Source organism: Protopterus annectens, chromosome 16.part0 (assembly GCF_019279795.1).
Source record: "Protopterus annectens isolate FY-2018-M chromosome 16.part0, PAN1.0, whole genome shotgun sequence".
NCBI lineage: Eukaryota > Metazoa > Chordata > Ceratodontiformes > Protopteridae > Protopterus > Protopterus annectens.
Genome location: NC_056750.1, coordinates 151,017,172 through 151,040,619, shown reverse-complemented (window position 1 = coordinate 151,040,619; position 23,448 = coordinate 151,017,172). Strand labels below are relative to the sequence as shown.

At 37.8% G+C, this 23,448-nt stretch overlaps 1 protein-coding gene across 2 annotated transcripts in view; it reads right to left on the bottom strand.

The window, feature by feature from the left end:
* Positions 1-23,448, bottom strand: part of LOC122791011 (mannose-binding protein A-like) — a 269,625-nt gene that overhangs the window by 35,625 nt on the left and 210,552 nt on the right. For both annotated transcript variants that reach the window (XM_044058764.1, XM_044058763.1), the window contains exon 4: positions 381-464. In XM_044058764.1, coding sequence (XP_043914699.1) covers positions 381-464 — 84 coding nt within the window. The remainder of the gene's footprint in view (positions 1-380; positions 465-23,448) is intronic.

The window sequence follows — 23,448 nt, the reverse complement described above, 5'->3', positions numbered from 1 at the left end:
TATATATATATATATATATATATATATATATATATATATATATATATATATATGCTATATTCTGCTGGTATAGAAGGAATCTGCTGTCCATGGATAGACCTGTAGGGGAGGTGAATATTCCATTGCATTTCCCTGTGATATCTTCAGCTATGTTGTGTATCTTACCATACCCCTAGTTTTGCTCTGCATCTGTGTCAGCTGTGTGATGCTCATGAACTGCCATATGCTGTCATAGTGGCACACTACACAGCATTACATGGCAGTCTAAGACAAAGCTGCAAGATAACATTTATCTTCATGATTCGCATCTGTTTTGGAGAATAAGCTAAATATTAAAGTCAGCATATGGTATACAGTCACATCCATTATGCCATGATTACCTTTATGATTCAGCGCCACAATTTTCTCCAGATCAGTAAGCTTCTTTTCTAAGTTATTCACGTACTGCATGTCACATGCATCACCTAAAATGGAATTGCAAGATTTATCAGGTTTCCAAATACAAAAAAATGTATGTCTGCAGTGTGAATTCCAGTATACCATCAGTGCAGTGGCATCTTTTATTTATTATATCAGTTAAACTCACTTTCAACAGATATTTTTCTTGCATTATTTCTGTCACATTTATGTCAAACATGTTTTATGAGCTTTATCTGAGTCTCAGTATATACAGATAAAGTAAAACACTACTGATATGGCAAAACATGTAAATGAATATTTAAACTGCTAACAGCAACAGTCCAACTTTGCGACACAGAAAGGGATAGAATGAGTACTAAGGTCTTACCACAAGCAGACAACTGCTCAAGTACTCCATTTTTGATTCAGAGACTGTCCGACCATAGTGATTTTCTGGGAGTGAAAGAGTCACAAAGTAAGGCCATCCCAGTTACCAACACTACTGGATTATAAGGCAATCCGACGGAGCAACCAGTGCTAATTATCCATGTCTCTCATGGACATGCCCGGGGATACCCATTTATACTGGTTATGTAAAATCACATGGCTGGCCGAGAAAATTAACATGGCAAAAAGACTGCAATTACCCAATGTAGTTAATGAGAGAAGCCACATTGCAGGTAAACTGAGAGACGTTTAGTGGACTAATAGGGGGGGCAGTTTGTAGTGCTGTGGCACACGTGTGTGTGAGTGTGTGTGTGTGTGTGTGTGTGTGTGTGTGTGTGTGTGTGTGTGTGTGTGTGTGTGTGTGTGTGTGTGTGTGTGAGTACATGTGTTTGTGAGTGTGTGTGTGTGTGTGTGTGTGTGTGTGTGTGTGTGCTTCTATGTGAAAGCATGCATATAGGTGAATGGGTGAGTGTAGGTTAACACCAAGTGGTGTCTGTGAACACATCTGTACATGTGCATAAATATTTTAATGTGTGTATGTGTGTATGTGTTAGGGGATGCCTGTGCCAGCAAAATATGAACATTCAGAGGAAATGACCACCACATGAGGATTATAGCATGGGAAGTACAAAAATAGTAACCTGAGGCATGCAAATTTTATGATTATAAAGTCTACCTCATTGTGGCTATAACCATCTCTGAATCACATTTTATGCCATTGCCTAAACTGACATACCTGCAAGAGGCAGTTTTCATAAGCCTTATTTATTTATTTATTTATTTATTTATTTAAATTTGTTGAAGTGGTGACTACGGTGTGGATGCCCTGTGGCGATTTTTTGATTTTTTTTATGGTCATGGATATGTGAATGTCAAATTTTAGTTTATTGTGTCATCTGCGTATTGGATGTGTGCCAAGGATGGATCCTTGGGAACCCTAAGGAGGTTGTTAGTAAGGAGGTAGTGTGAGACCCTGAGTGCATCTCATCTCTCTCTAGTATTTTGGAGAGAGGAGAGCTATGGGCGGCGGCAACTGGTTGGTTCTGCAGAGAAGTGTGTGTTGAATGAGGTAGTTAATATTTTCTGAGGTGAGGATGTTAGGAGGAGGGGGTACTGACTTTACCTGGGTGGGATGGAGTTTATGAGGAGACCAGATTGTTATGTGTTGGTGAGAGTAGAAGTCTGAGCTGGTAGTATTGGTATTGGTCCCGTTTATTTTTATTAGCTTTTTATTAAGTAGTTTAGTTCTAGAATTTCTGTCTGCAGGGGGGGGTTTGGTTTTAGTGCTCCCTCCCAGGCTTTATCCTATTTTCATTCTTGACCTGATTTCTGTATGCATGAGGGAGGGTTGTGCTTTGTTGGATGAAATCTGTGGGGGCATAGTAGAGTCGGATGTTCAGGAATGTAGTATTAAAAGATTCAACGTCATCTAGTATGAAATTTTGAACTAGCAGATGAGTTACATTCTTTGAGGGATGAGATGATGATGAGAGGAAGTTAAAACAGGCTTTTACGTGTTGTGATTAGATTTAGGTTGGCTGGGGAGTGATCACTGAGGTTTTAGCCAGGTTTCGTCAGAGGGACTATATCTGGGGAGTATATGTTATGGTGGCATGGAGTTCATGGACTTGGACTTTGTTGGATATAATTGGAAACCTTTAGGGAAGTAAGAAACTTAGCTGGCTGACTTGTGGGATGGGGAGAAGTTGTGGTTTCTATGAATTCTTTTTACTCCTAGGACAGCAGGCTATCACACATGTGCGACAGTTGGAGCCTATAGTAGAATGGAGTTTGTCTGAGGATTAACTTTTTAAAGACAACACATAACTTTTAACAGAAAGGTGATATAATAACTTCTATTAAAACAGCATAGGTTTACAATTACTTGAGTTTTCAGGCTAACAGGAGTCCTTTGTTAAGATTTACTAAGTTACTGATTTTAGATACATTACTTAAATATCCATTAATGCCTAGAAAGGGAAGTAATTTCTCATAATATTTATTGTGGATAGGGACTGCCTTATTAATCCAACTATTTAAGTGGAAATAGAAGTTAGAGACATAGGTAGCAGCTTTAGCAGTGACTTCCTTCAGAGGAAGATTGCAGCATAATTTATATGTCATCATGTAACTGAGAAGGCTTGCTTTTGAGATGTATCTAAACACAGAGCTATTTACAAGGGAATCAACTATAGTTTTAAAGGAAAAGGTGTCTAAATTATGGTCTGATTTAACAAGGCATGCTTATATACATGGAAATGTAGAAGAAGTGGCCATATTTGTGAGGACTAGATCAAGGATACTCTGGCCCCTAGTAGGATGGTTAACTGTGGAAAAGAGTTAGCATTTGTAATGTCAAGGATGTTCTGGGCATTCCAGCCATTGGCAATATAGATCATCCAGTTTATTGATGGACAGTTAAAATCTTCCAGTAGAAAGGTCTTGCATTTAATGGGAATTTCAACTAATGTGTTTAGATAGTTGTCATGCACAAAATGGGACATAGAGGGTGTTCTATAGATACCTATACAGTGGTAATTAGTCATGACTTCATTTTGAAGCTTTTCATGACTTTATTTTTATTACTGCTCCTCGTACTCCTTAGAAGGTAGGTTGTTTTTTTATTTCATTGTAGGCTGTGTATGAAGCAGTACAGCTTCGGTGTATGACATTCTTTATTCAGAAGCATGTCAAGGTATTCCTTCTAGCTGCCTTTGATGTCCTCTGCAGTGATGAGCATATAGCTGTTGGTATCCTTTATGAATGGTGGTTGATGTCTATTTAATTTATCTTTCTGTTGCTGCCTTGCAACCACATAGAGCTTCTCTGTGCCATCTGTTGAGTCACTTTCCAGAAGATGACAGAGTGCCTTTGATGCCTTGTTCTTTACCATTGCAACTGCTCTTGCAGTAATTTATTAGCTAGTCTTATTCCTTTGTAATCAGGTCTTGCATATCTACCCCCACTTCTGACTGCACTGCTTCTTTCTTTTGCTAACCACCTGGACTTTTACACTCCACCACCAGATTTCTTTATGTATTCTACTTCCATTCTAGTCTCAACCATGTGTGTGTTTTGTCATCTTCATACATGCTGTTTTGAGGTGCTGACATACCTCTTCAGATTCTCTTATTTCTTCTTCTTCCTGTGGTATTAGATTCCTGAGTATTTTTGAACTGCTGGGCTTTCATTCCAGTCAACTTGTTGCTCTTAAATCTAGACTTTGTTGACCTTGCAGCCTTCTCAGACCACTATTCGCAGCTGGTTTTGGTCATCAGTGGTTTCTCACAGGTTTTCTCATAAGTTTTACTAGTTTTCAGGTCATATAGATGTCTAAGCATACTGCTTCATTTAACTGATGATCAAAAACATTATCTCCAATCCAGTTATCAAAATTAGATTTAAATTTTTTTTAAATCAGAAGAAAGACTGATGTAAGAAAGAATCTGATTCCACAATCTAGGAATTATTTGTGTGATATAATTATGTCTAAGGTAAGTCCTTCACTTACCTATGGTAAAGTGTAAATGGTTATGGTTGTGTTTATGAATATTAGAAAGATCTCTAATATTGTAAATCATCTGTAGCATCTTATGTGAAAGATTTTGTATGCAACAATAGCCTTCCCACTAGTATTATAAATTTAGTAATTAACATCTTTCCCTGTATGCATATTTCCTGAGATAGATAATCCTTTTAGTAAATTTTCTTTGAAAATTCGATATATATGCAAGGAATAATATTATATTCCAGTAGGGAATAAATGTATGTCATATATAAATGAACTAAAGTGAGTTCATCTCTTAAAGATAGACATTTAAAGATACACCCCAGTAGAGAAAGTGACTGTTTCCGTACCCTAAATACATGAGAATTAAATGAAAAAACAGATGAAATTAGTATACCAAATCTTTATATTCAGTAACTTGGTTTATTATTAACTTAATTTAATAATATTGTAGGAAAATGTCTATGTTTATCAAAATACATAACCTCATACAAATTGATGATAGGGTTCCAGTTTACTTCATTAGCCCAAGGACTGAACAAAGTCATAAACTTAGTTAACTCTGGTGTTGTCCCATCACAACCCCCCCAAAAATAATTCAATGTTACACTCATCCACATGTTTTGTTTACCAAAACTAATATTGATTGGAATAGAAGAAAACTTCTTCTTCTTCTTCTTCTTCTTTCGGCTTTTCCCGGTTAGGGGTTGCCACAGCGGATCACCTTGTCCGCACATTGATTGGCAGTGGAGTTTTACGGTGTCGAGTTGCCAGCCCCGCACCACCTTCCACAGAAGGCACACACACTCACATGCACACATAGTTTTATTGCTCCAATCCATCACACCTGCAGCATGTCTTTGGGGTGTGGGAGAAGAGAACGAGCACCCCGAGAAACCCACACGACGAGGACATGCAGACAAAGAAGAAGGCACCCCAGCCAGGGATCGAACTGGAGAACCTCTTGCTGTGAGGCGATTGGAATAGAAGAAAACTAATATTAAATAAATATGGGCCCAAAACAGAGCCACACCGAGCACCAGAATAAGTTGGAAGATAACCACACTTTATTGATATACAATGAGTCTGTCCCATGAGCCAAGTAATTACCCAGTTGATTAAAAACAGGTTAAACGCATGACATTTTAATACCTTTATTATAGAATTATGACAGATAGCTAGGTCAACAAATATTACTTCAATAGATTACGATTCTTCCGAAGCTTATGTTACATGTTTATAAAATTCTACTAAATTAGTAAGAGTTGACTTCCCAGGGTAAACCCATGTTGATATATATCATAGTTATATAGGTGATTATATGATTCTGTCAATAACCTCGCTAGTCATCTCTCAAAGCATTTACAAATGATGGATGTCAAATGAATAGATCTGTAATTAGCCATTTCCAGTTTATTCCCTTTTTCTAAACTGGTGATATTATGCATTTTAGCCAGACTACAGGGACAATACAATTTTGCAACATACTATTATACATATGGTGAAGTACATAAGCATATCTTATTCCATGTATTGTAACAGCTGGCACATTATCAGGACCATTTCCTACTTTACACAATGCTAGTAATACTAACTGCGAACTTGTAACCAGACAAGTAACATGTAATGTAAGTAATAGTTCTAAGTTAGCATAGCTATCCCTCCTTAAAATGCTATTCAACATGATCATGTTAAAGTCATTTACAATTTTTAGAGAGTCAGAGATAACATTACCATCAACAGATATTGATGAGAGGTAGTAGTTACTTTTACAAAATTAATTTATATATTTGTAAAAGTCTTTCTTATTAAATCTTATTAGACCTTGACACATTTGTATCAAAAATTTGATTTTTACTACTCAACTGATACTTGAAGTTCTTTGTTATCCTGTTAAGCTCCCTCTTAATAATATTAATTGATGATAACTTATATTTATTATTCATTTTTATATAATTTATTTAATTCCATATCCCACCAATAGGGCACTTTGCTATTGTTTGATACTCTTGAGTATAAGACTTATTCCCCAGATATACTTAATATGTCTTCTAATAATGAATATATACAATCATCCTATAATTGTGACTCTGTTTGCCAGATGATTATGTCAGTCCTCTTAATAATGTCATCATTGTTTAAATCTATAAAATCATATTTCTTAAAAACCTATGGTTCTAATTTCAGGTGAAACAGATGTTAAGTCTTATATAGCTATGGGCTGAATTGCCCAGTGGTGAACCCACATCTATTTGGTTATATTTGATGTGGAATTTGTTACAAAAAGATCCAAGATGTGTTTGTCTCTTGTTTGTAAATCTACAAGTTCATGCATGTTAAACGGTAATGTAAAATCCATTTCCAGTTTCAAATTAGAAGAACAATCTGATCAGTTAATTTCAGGATAATTCAAATAACCAAAAAGAATAACAAATCTATGCAATAAATGAAGAAATCTGATAACTTTCTTATGAATTACATAATTCATTGATGTTTCCTATAAGGGAAACCAACCTCAGAGCACTCTGAACAACATGAGACTATAAATCTATAATTATAGATTCATAGTATTTATCAAGTGTAACAAGTTTATATAACAGAACATTGTTTAATGATATTAAGACTCCAGCTGTATTTGTTTCAGACTTTAGACACACAGTCGTCGTAAATCATGAGAAATTTAAATGAATTGAATCCCAAGCTTCAGTTAAGACTGTTATGACTACTTTCTCTTGTTCTAAAAGATACAGTAAATTAAAATTTGTATTTCCTACACTCATAGCGTTACAACAGTGCACCCTCAAAGTTTTATCTAGTAAATGCTTTCTGAAGTGTCTCTGTGTGAATAATCTAAAAAAAAATCTAATAAAATATCTTAGACTCATAAGAACTTAAATGTAAATTATCCCTGGAAAGCATACAATAGTCACCAGAAAATTCTTCCGAGTATCTTAGTAATAATAAATTATAGGTCTTGAGGAGAAGCCTTAACCAGCTATTAAATAAAAAAGCCTTAGTATCAAGGTAATCTTTCTATTTCAAACTAACAATTTCTCCCAGAATTACCATAACATGGTTGGTTTCTAATATTTCAATGGTGTCAAGCAAAGCTTTTTTATTATGATTAAGAGGAACAGTTGTCAAATTACCTGTCCTACAATGTAAAAAAGAAGATAAAAAAATGTTGTATAGTATAGTCTTCCCAAAAGTAATTTTGATAATAATTTGGGTAAATCATATAATTTTAATCCCAGAAGACAAGGAATATTAAAATTATTTTGGTTAATACTGGCTGATGCCTTATTCCTTTAAACAGTTAAAAATAAAATGTCCTTCTTTTGTCTTTCATTTTCATTACTGCCAGGATCAACACTAATACCTGAGATATAACTTGTATGTTGTGTTCCAGCTAATACTCTTCTTTTATATATTTTGCTATCATTTCCATCAAGCTTAACATGTGTGGACTTATCAGGGGACTTGCAAGTATCTTTGTTCAGTACAACAATATCAGGATATAGTACAGGTGGAGGCTGGCAAGTGAAATCATGTAATTCTGTATTAGGATATAAAGGAATAGTATCTTGTGAATCAGGAGCCATAGGAGTCAAGGCCAACATATCAGCTTATGCTACAAACATAGCATCTTACTGCAAGTTGCTTGTCTCAAGACTGGAAGAGAAATCCACATCATGGTTTAAATCAGCCTGAGTTAGAAGTTCCTCATCTTCAAAGTATAGTGAAGATAACATATGAGGGTGGCCTAATGGTTAAGGTGTTTGCCTTACAAACACAAGGTGCAGGGTTTGAGTCTCACAAGGGATAATTGGCTAGGCTTAAAATGGCTCACAAGGGCAGTTAGCTTAGTACTAACCTATGAACCTATGTGCCACATAAATATAATCTGGAGGCTTCAGTAGGAAGCCAGGACAAAAGTTCAGTTGGAGTTGTACAGCAAGGGAAGGAACAAGGAACTATGGCAACTCTGATGTAGTCAATGTTGTGGAATGATAGGGTAATGCATTCCTACATGAAAGAGCAATGGATGAAGCAGGATGCAGTTGAAGATAATATGTCACAAGAACATGTTCCAGAACTTTCTGTAGAATGCTTGCAGGAAACAGAGGATAAAGAATGCACCCTTTGTTTAGAAGTAAAAATGATCTAAGGGAAGAGTTGTGTGATTTAATAGAGATGGACAGGCATATTAAGAGCAATGAAAGAAACAGACTACAGAAAGTTAATAACACTCAAAAAGTTAGAAGTCTGATCAAACGAATGAACACAGTAATCAAGGCTTAAGTAAATAGGATATATTACTGTGCAGCTAAATTGATAACAGACAAAGTCTTACCACAAAAATACAGGGCAATAAGGGAAAGGAAGCACAGAAATCAAATGTCATCATAGAAGTATCAAACAGAGAAATCTATAAGACAGTGTTACTGTTAGAAGAATATAGAAGAGGGAGCAGATCAACAACGATACATAGAAAGATAGATGTGATAAAAGCAATGCATAGCATTAGAACAGACCAGGATCTATCATACACTGCTGCAAATAATAATCTAAATGTATCAGCACAGGGAGAAAAAAAAAATGAAGATATACAGATAATTATAAAGGGAAAAGTACAAAATAAGCAATTTGCTGATGAACCAACAAGTTTTATTGAGAATTGGGAAACAAAGTAAAAGGAATAGAAATACCACCAAAAAAAGAAGAAATAGACACATTTTTGAGAAATATCTTTGAAGACCCTGTGGAACATAACAAAGATGCTAAATGGACAGAAGTAAAAGAAACAGTAAGAAGTTCAAATGTACAGGATATGAAATGGGATGAAGTAACAGACAGAGAAACTGAAACAAAATTAAGAAAACTCCTAAATGGAAAACACCAGGCTAAGATGTCATATCTAATTTCTAGCTAAAAGTAAATATGCAAGCGATCCTAAAAACTATAGACTAATAACTTGATTTCAAATGATGCATGAACTCTAAACTGGAATTAATCCTGACAGAGTTTATAGTCATTTAGAAGAAAACTCAATCATGGCAATATAATAAAAGTTTAGCAAAAGAAAGTCATATAGAACAAAGGATCATTTGTTGCTAAAGTCAAAATGGAGAACTGTAGAAAGGGGAAGAATATAAATATGTCATGGATAGATTACAAAAAAAGCATTTGACAGCATTTTACATTTATGGATAAAGGAGCACTTAAAGATGTATAAGATATACCCTACATTAATCAATTACATTACAGTGACCATGAAACAGTGGCAGACCACTTTGAAGTTAAGTCATGATAAAGGACAAATTATTATCCCAGGGATAAAAATTCAAAGGGGGATATTCCAGGGTGACTCTCTGTCACTGTTGATCTTTTGTCCTACCCTTAACCCATTAAGCTGTCTGATTAATAGATTAGGTCATGGTTACACTTTGTTCCCCAAACAACGACAATATGCAAAGACTTCTAATCTTGTTTTGGATTGCTTAAAACTCTGTAGATCATTAGATGAGCTGAAAGGACAACTGGAAATAGTCAAAACTTTCTCAGATGATATAAGAATGTCATTTGATCTTGATAAATGTGCAAAAGTAGCATTTAAAGCAGGAAAACTGCAGCACCAAGAAAACATCAGTTTGGGACAGGAATGTGATATAAAGGAATGTCAGCAGGAGAGAGTGTATAAATATTTGAAAATTGATAAAGGATTGACAATAAAACAGGAAGAAGTGCAAACAAAAGTCAGTAATGAATATTTTAAAAGACTAAAATTAATACTGAAAACAGCCCTGACATCCAGGAACAAAGTCCAAACTATAAACCAATTTGATCTTCCTGTTCTAACTTATGGGATCACTGGCTGGCCTAAAAAGGTACTGGATCAACTGGACAAAAAAACAAAAAAAATGCTTCATGCTTATCAAATGATATATAAAAGTCAGTGTATATTAAGATTATATATTCTTCGTTCTGAAGGATGTATGGACCTCCTCAAAACTGATTACAGGTAGAAATCTGCAAATGCAGAACTGCATATGTCTGCTAACCTAAACAGATCCAAGCAGAGTGAACGTTTTGAAACATGTTTTGAACAAATCTAAAATGACTTCCTTGATTAGTTTAGAAGAAACATATCGGTGTGTCAAGTAGAAATGGAAACCAAAGAAGAAGTAGACAATAATCAGGCAGCAACTGAATGTGCCAAAATCAAAAGAAAGAATATAAGGAGAAGGATCAGATGAGAATGCAAGAAATGTGGAAAATGTATAAATGTAGTGGCACATACAGGAAACTCCTAGAACAGCATTATGGCAATCAGGATCTGATGCAGGAATATTTAAGGACAGGTACATTTAAACCAAAATATGAATGGTTAATATTAGTGGCTCAGGATAGTGGACTACATACACATTGGTTTGTGAAGTCCATTGAACATGTGGGAGAAACAGAGAACTGCAGGTTCTGTAAAACAGAACTGCAAACAGTTGTACATCTTGTTGCTGGATGTGATACACTAATGGCAGGCGACCTGTATATTAAAAGGCATAATAATGTGGCAAGACTGCTGCACTGGGGATTGTACCAATATTACAATACTGGATAACAAAACTGTGGTGAATTCAATAAACAACAAAAGTTTTTATTCCACAAATGATTGACATATCAGAACAATTTACAATTATTATTACAATACTGAAGTAGCTAAGAAGCACTGGAAATATGAGCCACAAAGCATTATAGAGAATAATGAAGTTTATATTACATGGGATTACCCATCACCAACAGTTCAAAAATATATGTGAGAAAATCAGATATAGTTGTCCAAAAAAGGAAGACAAAAGTAGCATTGATCAAGTAAAGACTGAGTACAGCAGAGTTATAATTTCCTTGAATATGGATGTCATACCTTTACTTATAAGTTGCACCATGTAAAAGGATTACCTTACTATTGTGGACTCATGGCAGTCAAAGTTCAGGCAACTATCTATCTGTGTACCTAGATCTCTCACCTCTGATTCCACTTTCAGGGGCGTGCAATACATGTTGTAATTTTCAGTTGTAATGGACCTCCCAAAGGGTATGATAATGCATTTTTTTACATTTATTTTTAGGCCATGGTTCTGGCTCTAATCATTTATCTCATCTAAACCCTCCTGAAGGATATCTACATTACTGGAGGATTCTATGATTGCCCCCAGCATGCAGTCATCAGCAAACTTTGTCATCCAGAGGCCTTTCACATTTGTCTTGACTTCAGAGAAGTATATTCTAAACAGGAGGGTCACCGTACTGAGTCATGTGGCTCACCCCTAGTAAATGGCCTCTTACTAGATCTGGATTCATCCACTTTAACTACTAGTTTCTTGTCCATGAGCCAATTGGCTATCCATCTAGTGGCATGGGGATTTATGCTCAGTTTTGTGAGTTTATTTCTAATAACTGAGACTGGGAATTGTGTCAAATGCCTTGGCCAGGTCAAAGTAGGCAGCATGCACTGTTTTGCCCTCATAGGTTCATAGGCTCATAGATGGTTACTAGGCTAATGGCCCTAGAGCCCTTACAAACCTAGCCATGTTTATCCTGTGTTGACCCAGTTATCACTTGTTAGCTGAGTGACAATTACAGAGAGACAGTCAATGGTTAATACTGGCTCCCCGATCCATGAGGGACATGGGCACCACCCTGGAGTGAATTTGTGGTCACCCATCCATTTATTCATGTTGCGTTTAAAGAGGGTCTGGAAGGAGCTCTGTTTCACATGAATTTGGAGTTTATTCCAGAGAGTGGTAATCACTGGGAGAGTATCTCTCCAGCATGTTCTGTTCACGTCTTTGTGAATGTGCAGCATTAGCATTTTACTCAATAATTGGTCTGGTGAGGGCTGAGAACAATGGAGTTATAACATCCATAGATTTGGATGCGCGTTTTTTTACTTTGAGATGAGTTATATACCACTGGGTTTGAACTTATGGGGGTGCTGTCAATAGTGTAAATGACGGGGAGCTTTTCTTGTCTGGACTTCTGATAAGTAATGGCCAAACAATAAAGGGCCCAGCGCAGATCCCTGTGGTGCCACCTACCTTGGCTAGTCAGGATAGTCTGCTGGGCTGTTAGCCCATTTTCAGTGGAGGCCTGGGGAGAAAGCTTTCATGACATAATATATAATAGTAAAAAAACAATAAAAAAAAATCAAGAAAAAAAAAAAAAAATAAAAAAAAAAAAATTTATTAATTAAAGCAGAGGAAGGCATAGTACAAGCACAGATCCAGGTATTCTCACAAAGTTTTGGTGTGTGAATAATAAACTAAGACCAGGACAGTCTGAAGGTTTGTAAATTATTTTATGTGCTGTCTGAAGGTTTGTGAATTATTTTATGTGCTGTAGTTAATTGTAGCTAGGTGAGATAGTGTGGGAGTTCAAACCAGTTCAGTGAGTGTAGAGATGTGCAGTGGTGAGTAGAATTTCACCATGTGGGAGAGAGAAATAGGAAATGTTTGTGCCTGTAAACAATACCTAGCTTTTGATGGGTTTTATTGATGTTATGTTGTATGTGCAGGTTGAATTTTAGGCTTTCATCTATTATTACATCTAGCAGTTTAGTGTGACTAATGACTTTGATTCTAGTATTGCTCTGGGAAAGTATAGTGAACTGAGTTTTGTCTATGGGGGTATTTTTCTTGGGGGTAAATAAAATAAGTTTGGTTTTGTTAGGATTGAGAGACAGATGATTATTGTGTAACCGGGTCTCAACAGATGTAAAAACAGATTGAGTAATTTGTTGTAGATCTGATGGAGAGTCAGTGGAACATTTTATAGTAGAGTTGTCTGCATATTGTGTGAGGGACCCCTGAAGGAAAGAAGAAAGAAGATTATTACTAAAGATGCTGAATAGGAGTGGTCCTAATATAGAGCCTTAAGGAACGCCAGTAGAGGTATGAAGATATGGAGATAGGGGTCTATCCTTAACAAATCCAAACTGAGCTGGGTCTAGAGTTTGGATATCACCTGTGTCCTTGTTGATAAGGTCCATAGTGATTTTTTCCATGGCCTTTAAGATGAGGCAAGTTAGGTTTATGGGTCTATAGATTCCAGGGTTGGCTGATGGCCTTCCCTGTGTGCAGAGACATTACTGTTGCTGTCCACCATTCCGCTAGAACATAGACACTTTTCAGGCTGTGGTTAAAGAGGGCAACACGTGGGTCTGCTGGGCCCTGTTTTAGATTGCTTAATAGGCAAGCTGTGATGTTATCTGGTCCCATTGAAGTCCTGATTTTGGCTTTGGAGAACACAGAGGTGACCTGTTCTCTATTGATAAAAGGTTGAGGGATGGTGGCAGGTATGCTATGGGGTATGGCTTGTGGGGATAGGGGGCTGTCAGCTAGTAGGTTGGCAATTTCCTCCAGAATAGTATGAGTTGTAGCATCCACAACCTGTTCACTGCATAGTTTGGCATTGTCTTTCATATTATGGATATAGTTAAAGAATTTTTTTGCGATTATCCTTAGCTAGGGATGCTATTTTAACTTCTCATTTAGCTTTGGAGGACTTGACAAGATTTCTGATATGTTTATTTAAGCTATGGAAGGAATTCTTCCTCTGCTGAGTCAGTTCCCTTGTGTTCTTAGACACTAGAGTCTTTCTCTTGTTATATAACCTGTTTATACCAGAGGTCCGCCAGGGTGGCTTGTTTTTTTTTTTTTTTTGGGAGGTCCTGGTTTTGATCCAGTCAGGTACAGCAGAGTCACTACAGCTACTTAAGTGGTTATATAGGGCATTTACATATACCTCTGCATAGCAGTCAGTGTGCTGTCTGTGATTGAAGGGTGTTTGAAGCTTTTTATACCTTTGCTCTGTGGGAGGTCATTTGTTTTGGAAAAATAATTTTAGCCTTTTTGCTCCTGAAATGGTGTCAGGCCTTACAGTTATGTCAAACAAAACTGATTGATGGTGTAATCTTTCCATGGAGTAGTGTAGTCATCCTCCATGTTGATCAGTACTATGTCTAGGACATTTGAACCCTTAGGGGGGTACGGGCTATCTGTTCAGAGCATTTTTTTGACAAAATCCTAGACCCTCTGGGCAAACATGTTTGTGGTCCATATTTGTTTCCAGAGGAGGTATAGTTAAAGTCACCCATGACCAAGGTATTTGGCTGAATGGCAAGTGACTCCAGTAAGTCCACGTATGTGGTATGCTTTTCTTGGTTCATGGTAAGAGACCTATAACTAGCAATGATGTGGTAGGGTGTTTTGCCTATACTTAATTAGACATGAAGTAGTTTGAGAGAGTCATACTATCTGACCAGTTGCAAGGTGTACCTGGCCTTAATGAAGATGGGTACACCTCCACCTTTGGTTCTTTCATGGTCAGTTTGTGGTCTAAACATATGGAAGGAATTGTAGCCTTGCATGGCTGGGGTGCTTTCAGTGGCTTTGAACCATGTCTCAGTGACTGCAAAGACATTAGTATATTCCAAGGTGAGTAGTGCTTCCAGGGAGTGCAATTTCCTGTTTAGATTCCTAGAATTAAGGAGCAGAGCCTTGAGTTTCTCTCATGAGGGTTTTGTTACATTGGGAATTTTGTATTTTTGATGTGGCCTAAAAAAAGGCACTAGAGGAGTGGAAAGAGCCTTTGCCAGTATCAAAACGACTTGAGGAGGCAGATGCAGACCATCTCTGGCAATGCAGCATGGCCTGTCAGCGATGTCTTCCTGGGCTGACAGACACTGGATCCCCTTGGAATGATACCAGAAGGTAAGTCAATTGTTAAAGTTGATCATTTTTGTGTATACTGTGGGATTGTCCTAGGTAAAGGTAGTATGCTGCTAAGGGCTAGGCTCATACCTGCCTGGGATGCATATTCTGAGAGTTCAGTCATATCTTTCTTCGTGTAGTCCAGAGATGTACATTTCAAGTTATTCAGCCCTGCATGGACTATGACAGAGTCTTAACGATACTTGTTGTTGAGTGACTTGAGCACTTGCATGACTTGATGGATACTGGCACCTGACAGGCAGATAACTATGACACTTTCCTTGTCCACTATGGAGGTGTCTATGAACAATACATTCGATTTTGAGGTGTTTTGCCTTAAGGGCTTATTTGCTGAGACATTGGTGTGTGTATTATTATGTGTAGTGGTTTCTATTTGAATTCCAGTATGTACAGTTGGTTTGCATTTGGGAGACCTATGCTCTTTTGGTAGGCTTCTAGTGAGTACCTCCACATATGTGGGTTTCTGTATCTCCACATATGTGGGTTTCTGTGTCATGTCCATATTTTGTGTGTGAGGTAAAGTGCATGTGCTGACAACCTATCTGAAGTCTGGTTTGTCTTTACGTGAGAGTATTGCCTCCAATTTCATGCGTATGTACATCCACCACATATAGCAGTTGTCTGTCTTAAGAGTAAGTGGTTGTCAGTATACATGAGACAATTGCTACATTGCCTCAGCATGCCCATGCCAATCAGGCTGGCTGAAGAGATGATGGAAAACCGCCCATTCATTATAGCAGGTTCTTAATGTATGTACTGTTAGGGAAGAGAGTGAACTCATTGACCAGACTTTGAACTAGGATTACCAAGGGGCTTATTCTCATGAAGGATAGGGAGGGTAAGTATGGTTACACTGCTCAGTGCACAACTGAATTGCTCCTAGTGCAACACTGAAGCTTAGGAGAGTTGTACTGACTGCTGTTGAGGGAGAAACTATGTTTCAAAGCTTTTACATCTATACAGGGCACTGATAACCTCTGCTCTGCCAAACATAGTAACACACAAACATAAGGCTTAAATACAAGCGAAAATAAAACACGTTTGAAATAGGACATCACACAATAAACCTTCCTCTAGCAATCCCCAACTCTGATAAGGCTAGATCTACAGCAGAAACACTCTGGACCTCTAGCTAAAATTGCCAAATATAGAGTAGTTCTGATTAACTGAGTGCAAGCCTGTACAAATGTGAGGATTAAATACAAACTGAAATAAACACTTTTAAACTTAGCTAACAATAGGAAACCACACCATGAGCCTTCCTCCAGCAATCCCCAACTCAGATAAGGGTAGATCTACTCACTTCTACCACAAGGGTGCAGGGAAGCCCTTCCTAATGTAAGATGGCTGGTTTAGTGCTCAGGTGTAGCAATACCAGTCTAGATTCAGCAGATCCATGACCTTAGTGACTTTGCCAAAGAAATCCACCAAGTTCAGTAGGCATGACTTGCCATTGACAAAGCTGAACTGGGTCAGGTCCAATGTTTGGAGGTCTCCTATTTCATTATTTATCAGGTCCATCATTATTCATTCCATGGCCTCACATATAAAACTAGTCAAACTTATGGGTCTGTAATGTCCTGGGTGAGTATATGGTCCCCCTTTATGCAGCGGGATGACTGTCCTCCACTCTAATGAGACAAAGCCAGTCTTGAGGCTGTGGTTAAACAGAGATCTTAATGGGCAGGATAAGTCCTGATTTAAGATGTTCAAGAGGCAACCTGGTACATTGTCAGGCCCCATTGAAGCAGTGCTTTTAGCTTTAAAGAGTGCAAAATGGGTTGCTTGTTTCATAGCTTGAAGAGAAATCCACTTCAAGGTTTAAATCAGTCTGAGTTAGGTGTTCCTCATTTTCAAAGTCATGAGATGGACACACAATAGGCAAAACATTATTTCTCTTAACACTCTTCAAAGCTATTTTAAAATATTTCTTTTTTCCTTTATCTTAGTTAAATATCCTGACTTAATTTTTGATGTGTTCCTTAACTTTTTTGTCCCTTTTTGCATTTTAGAGTAACTAATGTTAATGCTATGAAGATCTTGCAGAAGCAAGCTCAGCTGATCCATTATTGCAGCTAATCTTATTAACTGATTTAATATCCCTTGCAACAGAAGATAATATATTGACTCCAGTAATATTATCTAATGCTTCAGTAGATTCATTATATAAGTTATTGAACAAATTACTCGGTAAACTGCTACTATCAGAATTAACTACTAAGGCTAACATTCCACTTTCCATGAGGACATAAAAACTTTTATTGTCTTTAGTGAAGTTTCCAACTCTTTCTTTGATAGTAAATTTTCAGAATGCAATTTACTATCTAAAATAAGTGAAAGTTCATGTAATGTTAAGCAGTCAGTCCACAGACCAGACTCTTGTGTTCCATTGTTAAGCAGAAACATTCTGCATTAACCATAGAATTGAATCTTAATAAATCGTTTACTTGAAATTCATTAAATATATTCATTACTGAATAGGATTTTACCTTCTTCCAGGCTCTCAACCTCCCCAAAACACAAAACGCTGGTTTGCATCTTCATGTTGATTTTGGACATGCTGCTGCTCATTACACATTCCTTTAAAATATCCTGTTTCAGCCAATAAGCAGGTGTAGGCAGGGTAAAACAATATAAAAAAAATAAATAAATCAGCAAAGCGAGTTCTCTGCATCTTGATTAAGACACAGAAGAGCTCACAAAAAAATAAATAAATAAACAGATGCTGACTCTGTAGCTGGCAGTACACAGATTACAAAACTTTCCCCGTATGTTTGTTAAAAGTCCCTTTAAATATCCTTCTTCAGCCAATAAGTAAACAGATGCTGTCTAGTTAGCTGACGATATACAAATAACAACACAATGCTGACGGCCAACCATTCTACTTGGAATGACTATCATTGATTTTAACCCAATGCTCTTTCCTTACTAGAAGAAAGTCTACCTGACTGACATGCTGTCTACTCTTGTTCTGTTCAAAAGAACCAAGGTATTTTTTTGACAGAATAAATCTTTCCGTGTCATGTAGTCATGTCTATTTCTTGCAAAAGGACATGATCTGTGTTAGAAAAATATGTATTAGTGTATGTATTAGTAATATGCTTAGTGCATTTAAGGCTTGAAAAGGGTTAACACATTTATTCTATTTCACACTGCATAAATCTGTACAAATTGCAGAAGCTTTCTAACCTTGTATTGTCTTGAAATATGCACAGCTATAATGCTTTGGAAATTTACAGGGAAGCAGATAATTTCTGCTTGTGTCAGGAAAATAATGAATAGAACAATATCACTTGTATTAATGTTATGAGACTTAGACAAGGAGTTCTGCTTGTGCTGTGAGAAAATACACAGCTGCAGAAGCTATAGATAATTAGAACAAAGACTGCTTGAAAATATGAACTGAAACCAGCATTTGCTTGTGCCTAAGCTAGAAAAGTACCTTGAAATATAACACATGTATTAGAACTACACAATAGAAGCTTGTAACGGGCTAGAACCCACCAAGGCCAGGTTGTTTTTCTCAAAATGTTTTTCATAAATCCAGTCATGTCAGCAGAAAATCTGAGTAACATCTGCTGTAGAACAATACTGAAAGTTGTGTTTGACTATGTCAACCATAGAAGGCAATGTCTTGTAGAACAGTATAAGAATAGCATACTTCCTGTTAGTAGTTAGGCAAAATCCTGTATTTGCATGTTTTTGTCTCCTTGCAGAAAGTTATTAAATGTGCCTTATCTGAACCTTACGTGTATTGGTCTTTGAAGTTTTTTCCTTTGACAGATTGGTCCTTCGGATCGGAAACCCTCACTTCGCCTCAAATCAGACAGGCTAGGTGGCTTGAAACCTTACGGGGAAGAAACCACATCGGTTATTCTTATTTGAAAAGCCCTCTGACTGAATTGTTGTACAAAAGAGGCCAGCCACTTTCTGATCTGCGACTGAAGGACGGGTTTTTCATGAACCAGGTGATCAATCACGAAGGCTCAGGTAAGGTGAATCTACCTTTTTTCTGTTTTAGATCAGGGACTAGATTTGTATTGTTTTTGTCAGGACTGTATTTTTTTTACAAGTCAGGGACAGAAAGGATTACTGTCTTGTCATAGATCAGGGAAACAGAGCAGGTAGGCAGTCATTCTGAAGAGACTATAACAAAATCCATGGTACCACGTTAAAAATAAGGAGTTACATAACGACTAAAAGGGTAGAACAAAATGGGTAATAATTGCACAAAAAGACCCCAAAATCCACCGTTAACCGAAGACGCAAAATACATGCAGTCACAGCGTGCTGATAATATTAAATACTACTCAAAGTGGGTTAATAAGTATGAATTTGACAGTAAATTGGAAAAATCCTCGCTTATCAAACTTGTCAAACAGCTTAAAACCAATTCCAGAAGTTGGGTAAAAAAGCAGTGCCAATTAGGAATTCCTCAGGCACACAGGTGGATTGAGGAGGTAAACCGTAGGGAACAAAAGAATAATAAATCAAAAGCAATGTTTTTAGATAAGGAGGACAATAACTTAGTAATAGCATCAGATCCTCCGCCTCCCTTACCAGAATATGAAGCAAGTGAACAAGTTAGTCCACCTCCGCGATATCCTGCTGCCAATGTAAACAGAGACACTACAAAAGCAAAACCATTTATTAGAGATCCCATTGAGACCAGGTCTCGAACACGGGCAGGAAACTCAAAAGGGGACATTGAATTATATCAAATGGGTAGGAATTCACGATCTATGAGTGAAGAAGAAATATGCCCACTCATAGCAGTACCTAATCCTCAGGCAGGGCAAGAAGGTCAGGACCCAACTATTCTAGTGTATAGACCCTGGACTCCGGAAGACATCCGGAAAGCCACTGAGGGGAATTCCCCATCCAAAAGTTCTTAGAAGATTTACAATGAATGAGGCTAAGTTATAACTTAAATAGAGAAGAGGTAGAAAAAGTAGTCAGACAAATTGTAGGACCAGATTGGCACATGATTAGTGGCAACTGGAATCCCCGTGACGCTGCACAAAGACCCCTCCCACATAGCAGTGCAGAACTAGACAACAGAGTAAAAGGTCTTAAAGACCGCATCTCTGAGAAATGGAAGCCTAGGGCAGACTGGACTTGCATTAATCAATGCATCCAACAAGAAGGTGAAACTATTGACAGATATTATGCCAGGCTGTTAGAATGTTTTAATAACCACTCTGGAATACAGGTTCCTGAAGATCAGACACAAGATTCCCCATATGAGCAGCAGTTAAAGAATGCATTTTTGAAAGGCAGCATTGCACCCATAAGCCGTTTTATTACGAAGCACATGGTAGATCATCGTACAAGCAGGTTACAGTCATTACTTGAATATGCTAGGCATGCCGAAAGGCATTTTAATAGCAAAAAGAAAAAGAAAGCCCAAGTATTTTCTGTAGAAGATGGAGCAGAAGTTTATGTAGTACAGTCGGGGAAAAATGGCAAGAGAAATGCCCAGGGAAACAAACAATCTGATCAGCGATCAGAGGACTTTGAAGGGTGAAAGAAAAGGGGTGAATGTTTTAAATGCAGTAAAAAGGGATACTTGGCAAGGGATTGCAAGAAAAACAAGAAAGCAACCACAGAAGACAAGGAGGGTGAGGACTGACTATATGATAGTCAAGAATCACTAGAAGGGGATAGCAGAGAAATGACAAATGAGAATGTGATAGAGGGAGTAGAGGATGTGACAGATGAAATAGAGGAAGTGCAGGAAGTTACGGATAGTGAAGAAAATGAAATATTGGATTTAGCTTTATTGAGCTTAGAGCTCTATTTAGCAGACATGAAACCAGAAGTTACACTCCTGGTAGAAGGGAGGGAAGTCAAATTCTTGTGTGACTCAGGGGCATCACGGACCCTGATACATCTCTCCAAACTGCCAGAGAATTCAGAGTCACCTGATTACATACTAGTGAAAGCAGCTAATGGACAGCTGTATCAGGAGCCCCTCTCCCATAATATTGCAATAACTGATCCTGTTTCAGGATTGACCCAGGAAAGCAAAATTGTTGTTTCTGCAAAATGCCCAGTAAACCTCTTGGGCAGAGACCTTATGCAGCTATTTGGTATAGCAGTAGTTCCGACTATGCAGGGTATGGAAGCACAGCGACAAATTAATACCTTTGCAGTGCAATTGGAGAGTGAAATGTTTTATTGGTACAGCCAGGACTTGGTTACGACTGGTCCAGGGGCAGTAACCGAAGAGTTGATGAATGTAGCCATCAGCAAGTTCCCCTCCCTTGACATTGATAAACAACATTTGTTGCACTGTACTCTGTATTATTGTAATACACCAGGACCTGATAAGGAATATGAGCAAGAATTGTTTAGAAATCGTGCAAACAGATTGATATTACGTGATTTGTACTGGGACATGAAAGGGAACAGTGTAGCCAGCTGTTCATTGCCCCAGGTGTTCTTTGCACTCTATAAATCTAATCGATTACCACATGTTAGCTTAACTAAGGACAAGAATGTAAAATGGGTAGACCTAGGAGAAAAAGTCATGAGATGGGAAAAGCAGACAGAGTTAGAACTGTCAGAACAAGGAATACAAATGCAGAAGTTGAATTGGATAACTCAGACCCACCCAGCCGTACACTTGCAGTCTAGCAAGGACAGCTGATTAGCACTCCTATTAAAGGAGGAAGAGAATGCCTTACAAAATATACCAGAAACTCTTTGGTCAACAGGAAAATCAGATGTAGGACTTATTCGTACAGCGGGACCAGTTACTATCATGCCAAAGTCAGCATTCAGACCACAGAAAAGACAGTATCCCTTAAGAAAAGATGCAGAGGTAGGAATAAAACATATTATAGCAGCTTTACTCAAGAAAGGGGTGCTGGTGGAATCTCCTGATTCACCATGTAACACACCTTATTTCCTGTTAAGAAAGCGAATGGAGAATGGTGTATGGTCCAAGATTTACAAGCTGTAAATGACGCAGTAATACCAAGGGCACCTACAGTGACAGACCCACACACCCTGTTGAATGATTTAAAGCCTCAACAGAAATATTTTTCTGTGGTAGATATCAGCAATGCGTTCTTTTTGATACTGATACACCCTGACAGCCAGTATTGGTTTGCATTCACATTTCAGGGGAAAAGGTATACATATACGTGACTACCACAGGGATATTGTGAAAGTCCGACAATATTCTCACAAGAAATGGCAAGCAACTTGGCGGGATTTACCCCACCAAGAGGTAGTCAGATTTTACTTTATGTTGATGATGTCCTGCTGGTGGCCCCCACCCAGCAAGATTGCAAAGAAGATACCATAGCGCTATTACAATTTCTAGCCACTGAAGGACATAAGGTAAACAAAAATAAACTGCAGCTTTGGAAAAAACAAGTTAAATACCTAGCATATGTAATATCCAAAGAGGGTAGGACATTAGATGAGGACAGAAAAGTAGCGATTTTACAAGCACCAAAACCCACTACCAAGAAGGAAATTATGTCCTTCCTGGGTACGACTAATTTTTGCTGGAGCTGGATTCCAAACTATGCCTTGGAATCTGCACCACTGACTAACCTGATATATAAAAAGCCTATGGCAGCACAGGATTTGTTACAATGGACACCAGAAGCAGAATCTGCTTTCTGCAAACTGAAACAGTTAATAGCGTCCTCATTAGTTTTAGGATTACCAAACTATCATAAACGTTTTTTCCAAACTGTAGATTGTAAGCAAGGTCATATGACATCAGTGTTGACACAGCAGCATGGGGACAAGCAATGCCCTATTGCTTATTATTCATCACAACTAGACTAAGTGGCACGGTCTTTACCCCACTGTGTACAAGCAGTAGTTGCAGCTGTAATGGCAGTACAGGCTTCGGCCTCAGTAGTTTTATTCCACCCTCTCACTTTGAGAGTGCCTCATGCAGTCGCGATTATTTTACTGCAAGAGAAGGTAGCATATCTTTCCCCTGCTAGGCATCTTTCCTGTATGACTATATTGTTGAGCCAACCTCATATGACAATTGAACGATGCACAACTTTGAACCCTTCTACCTTGCTCCCAACCCCTGCAGATGGCACACCACACAGCTGCCTGCAGGTGATTGAACAAACGACACTGCCTAGAAAAGATCTCACGGATGTTCCCTTGGATGATGCCAAGGTGACATACTACGTGGATGGCTCATGCAAAAGGGTTCCTGCAGGACAGAACTAGTAGGATATGCAGTAGTTTCTGATACTGAGATTATAGAAGCAAAATCTTTACCACACAATTTATCTGCACAGGCAGCAGAATTGATTGTCT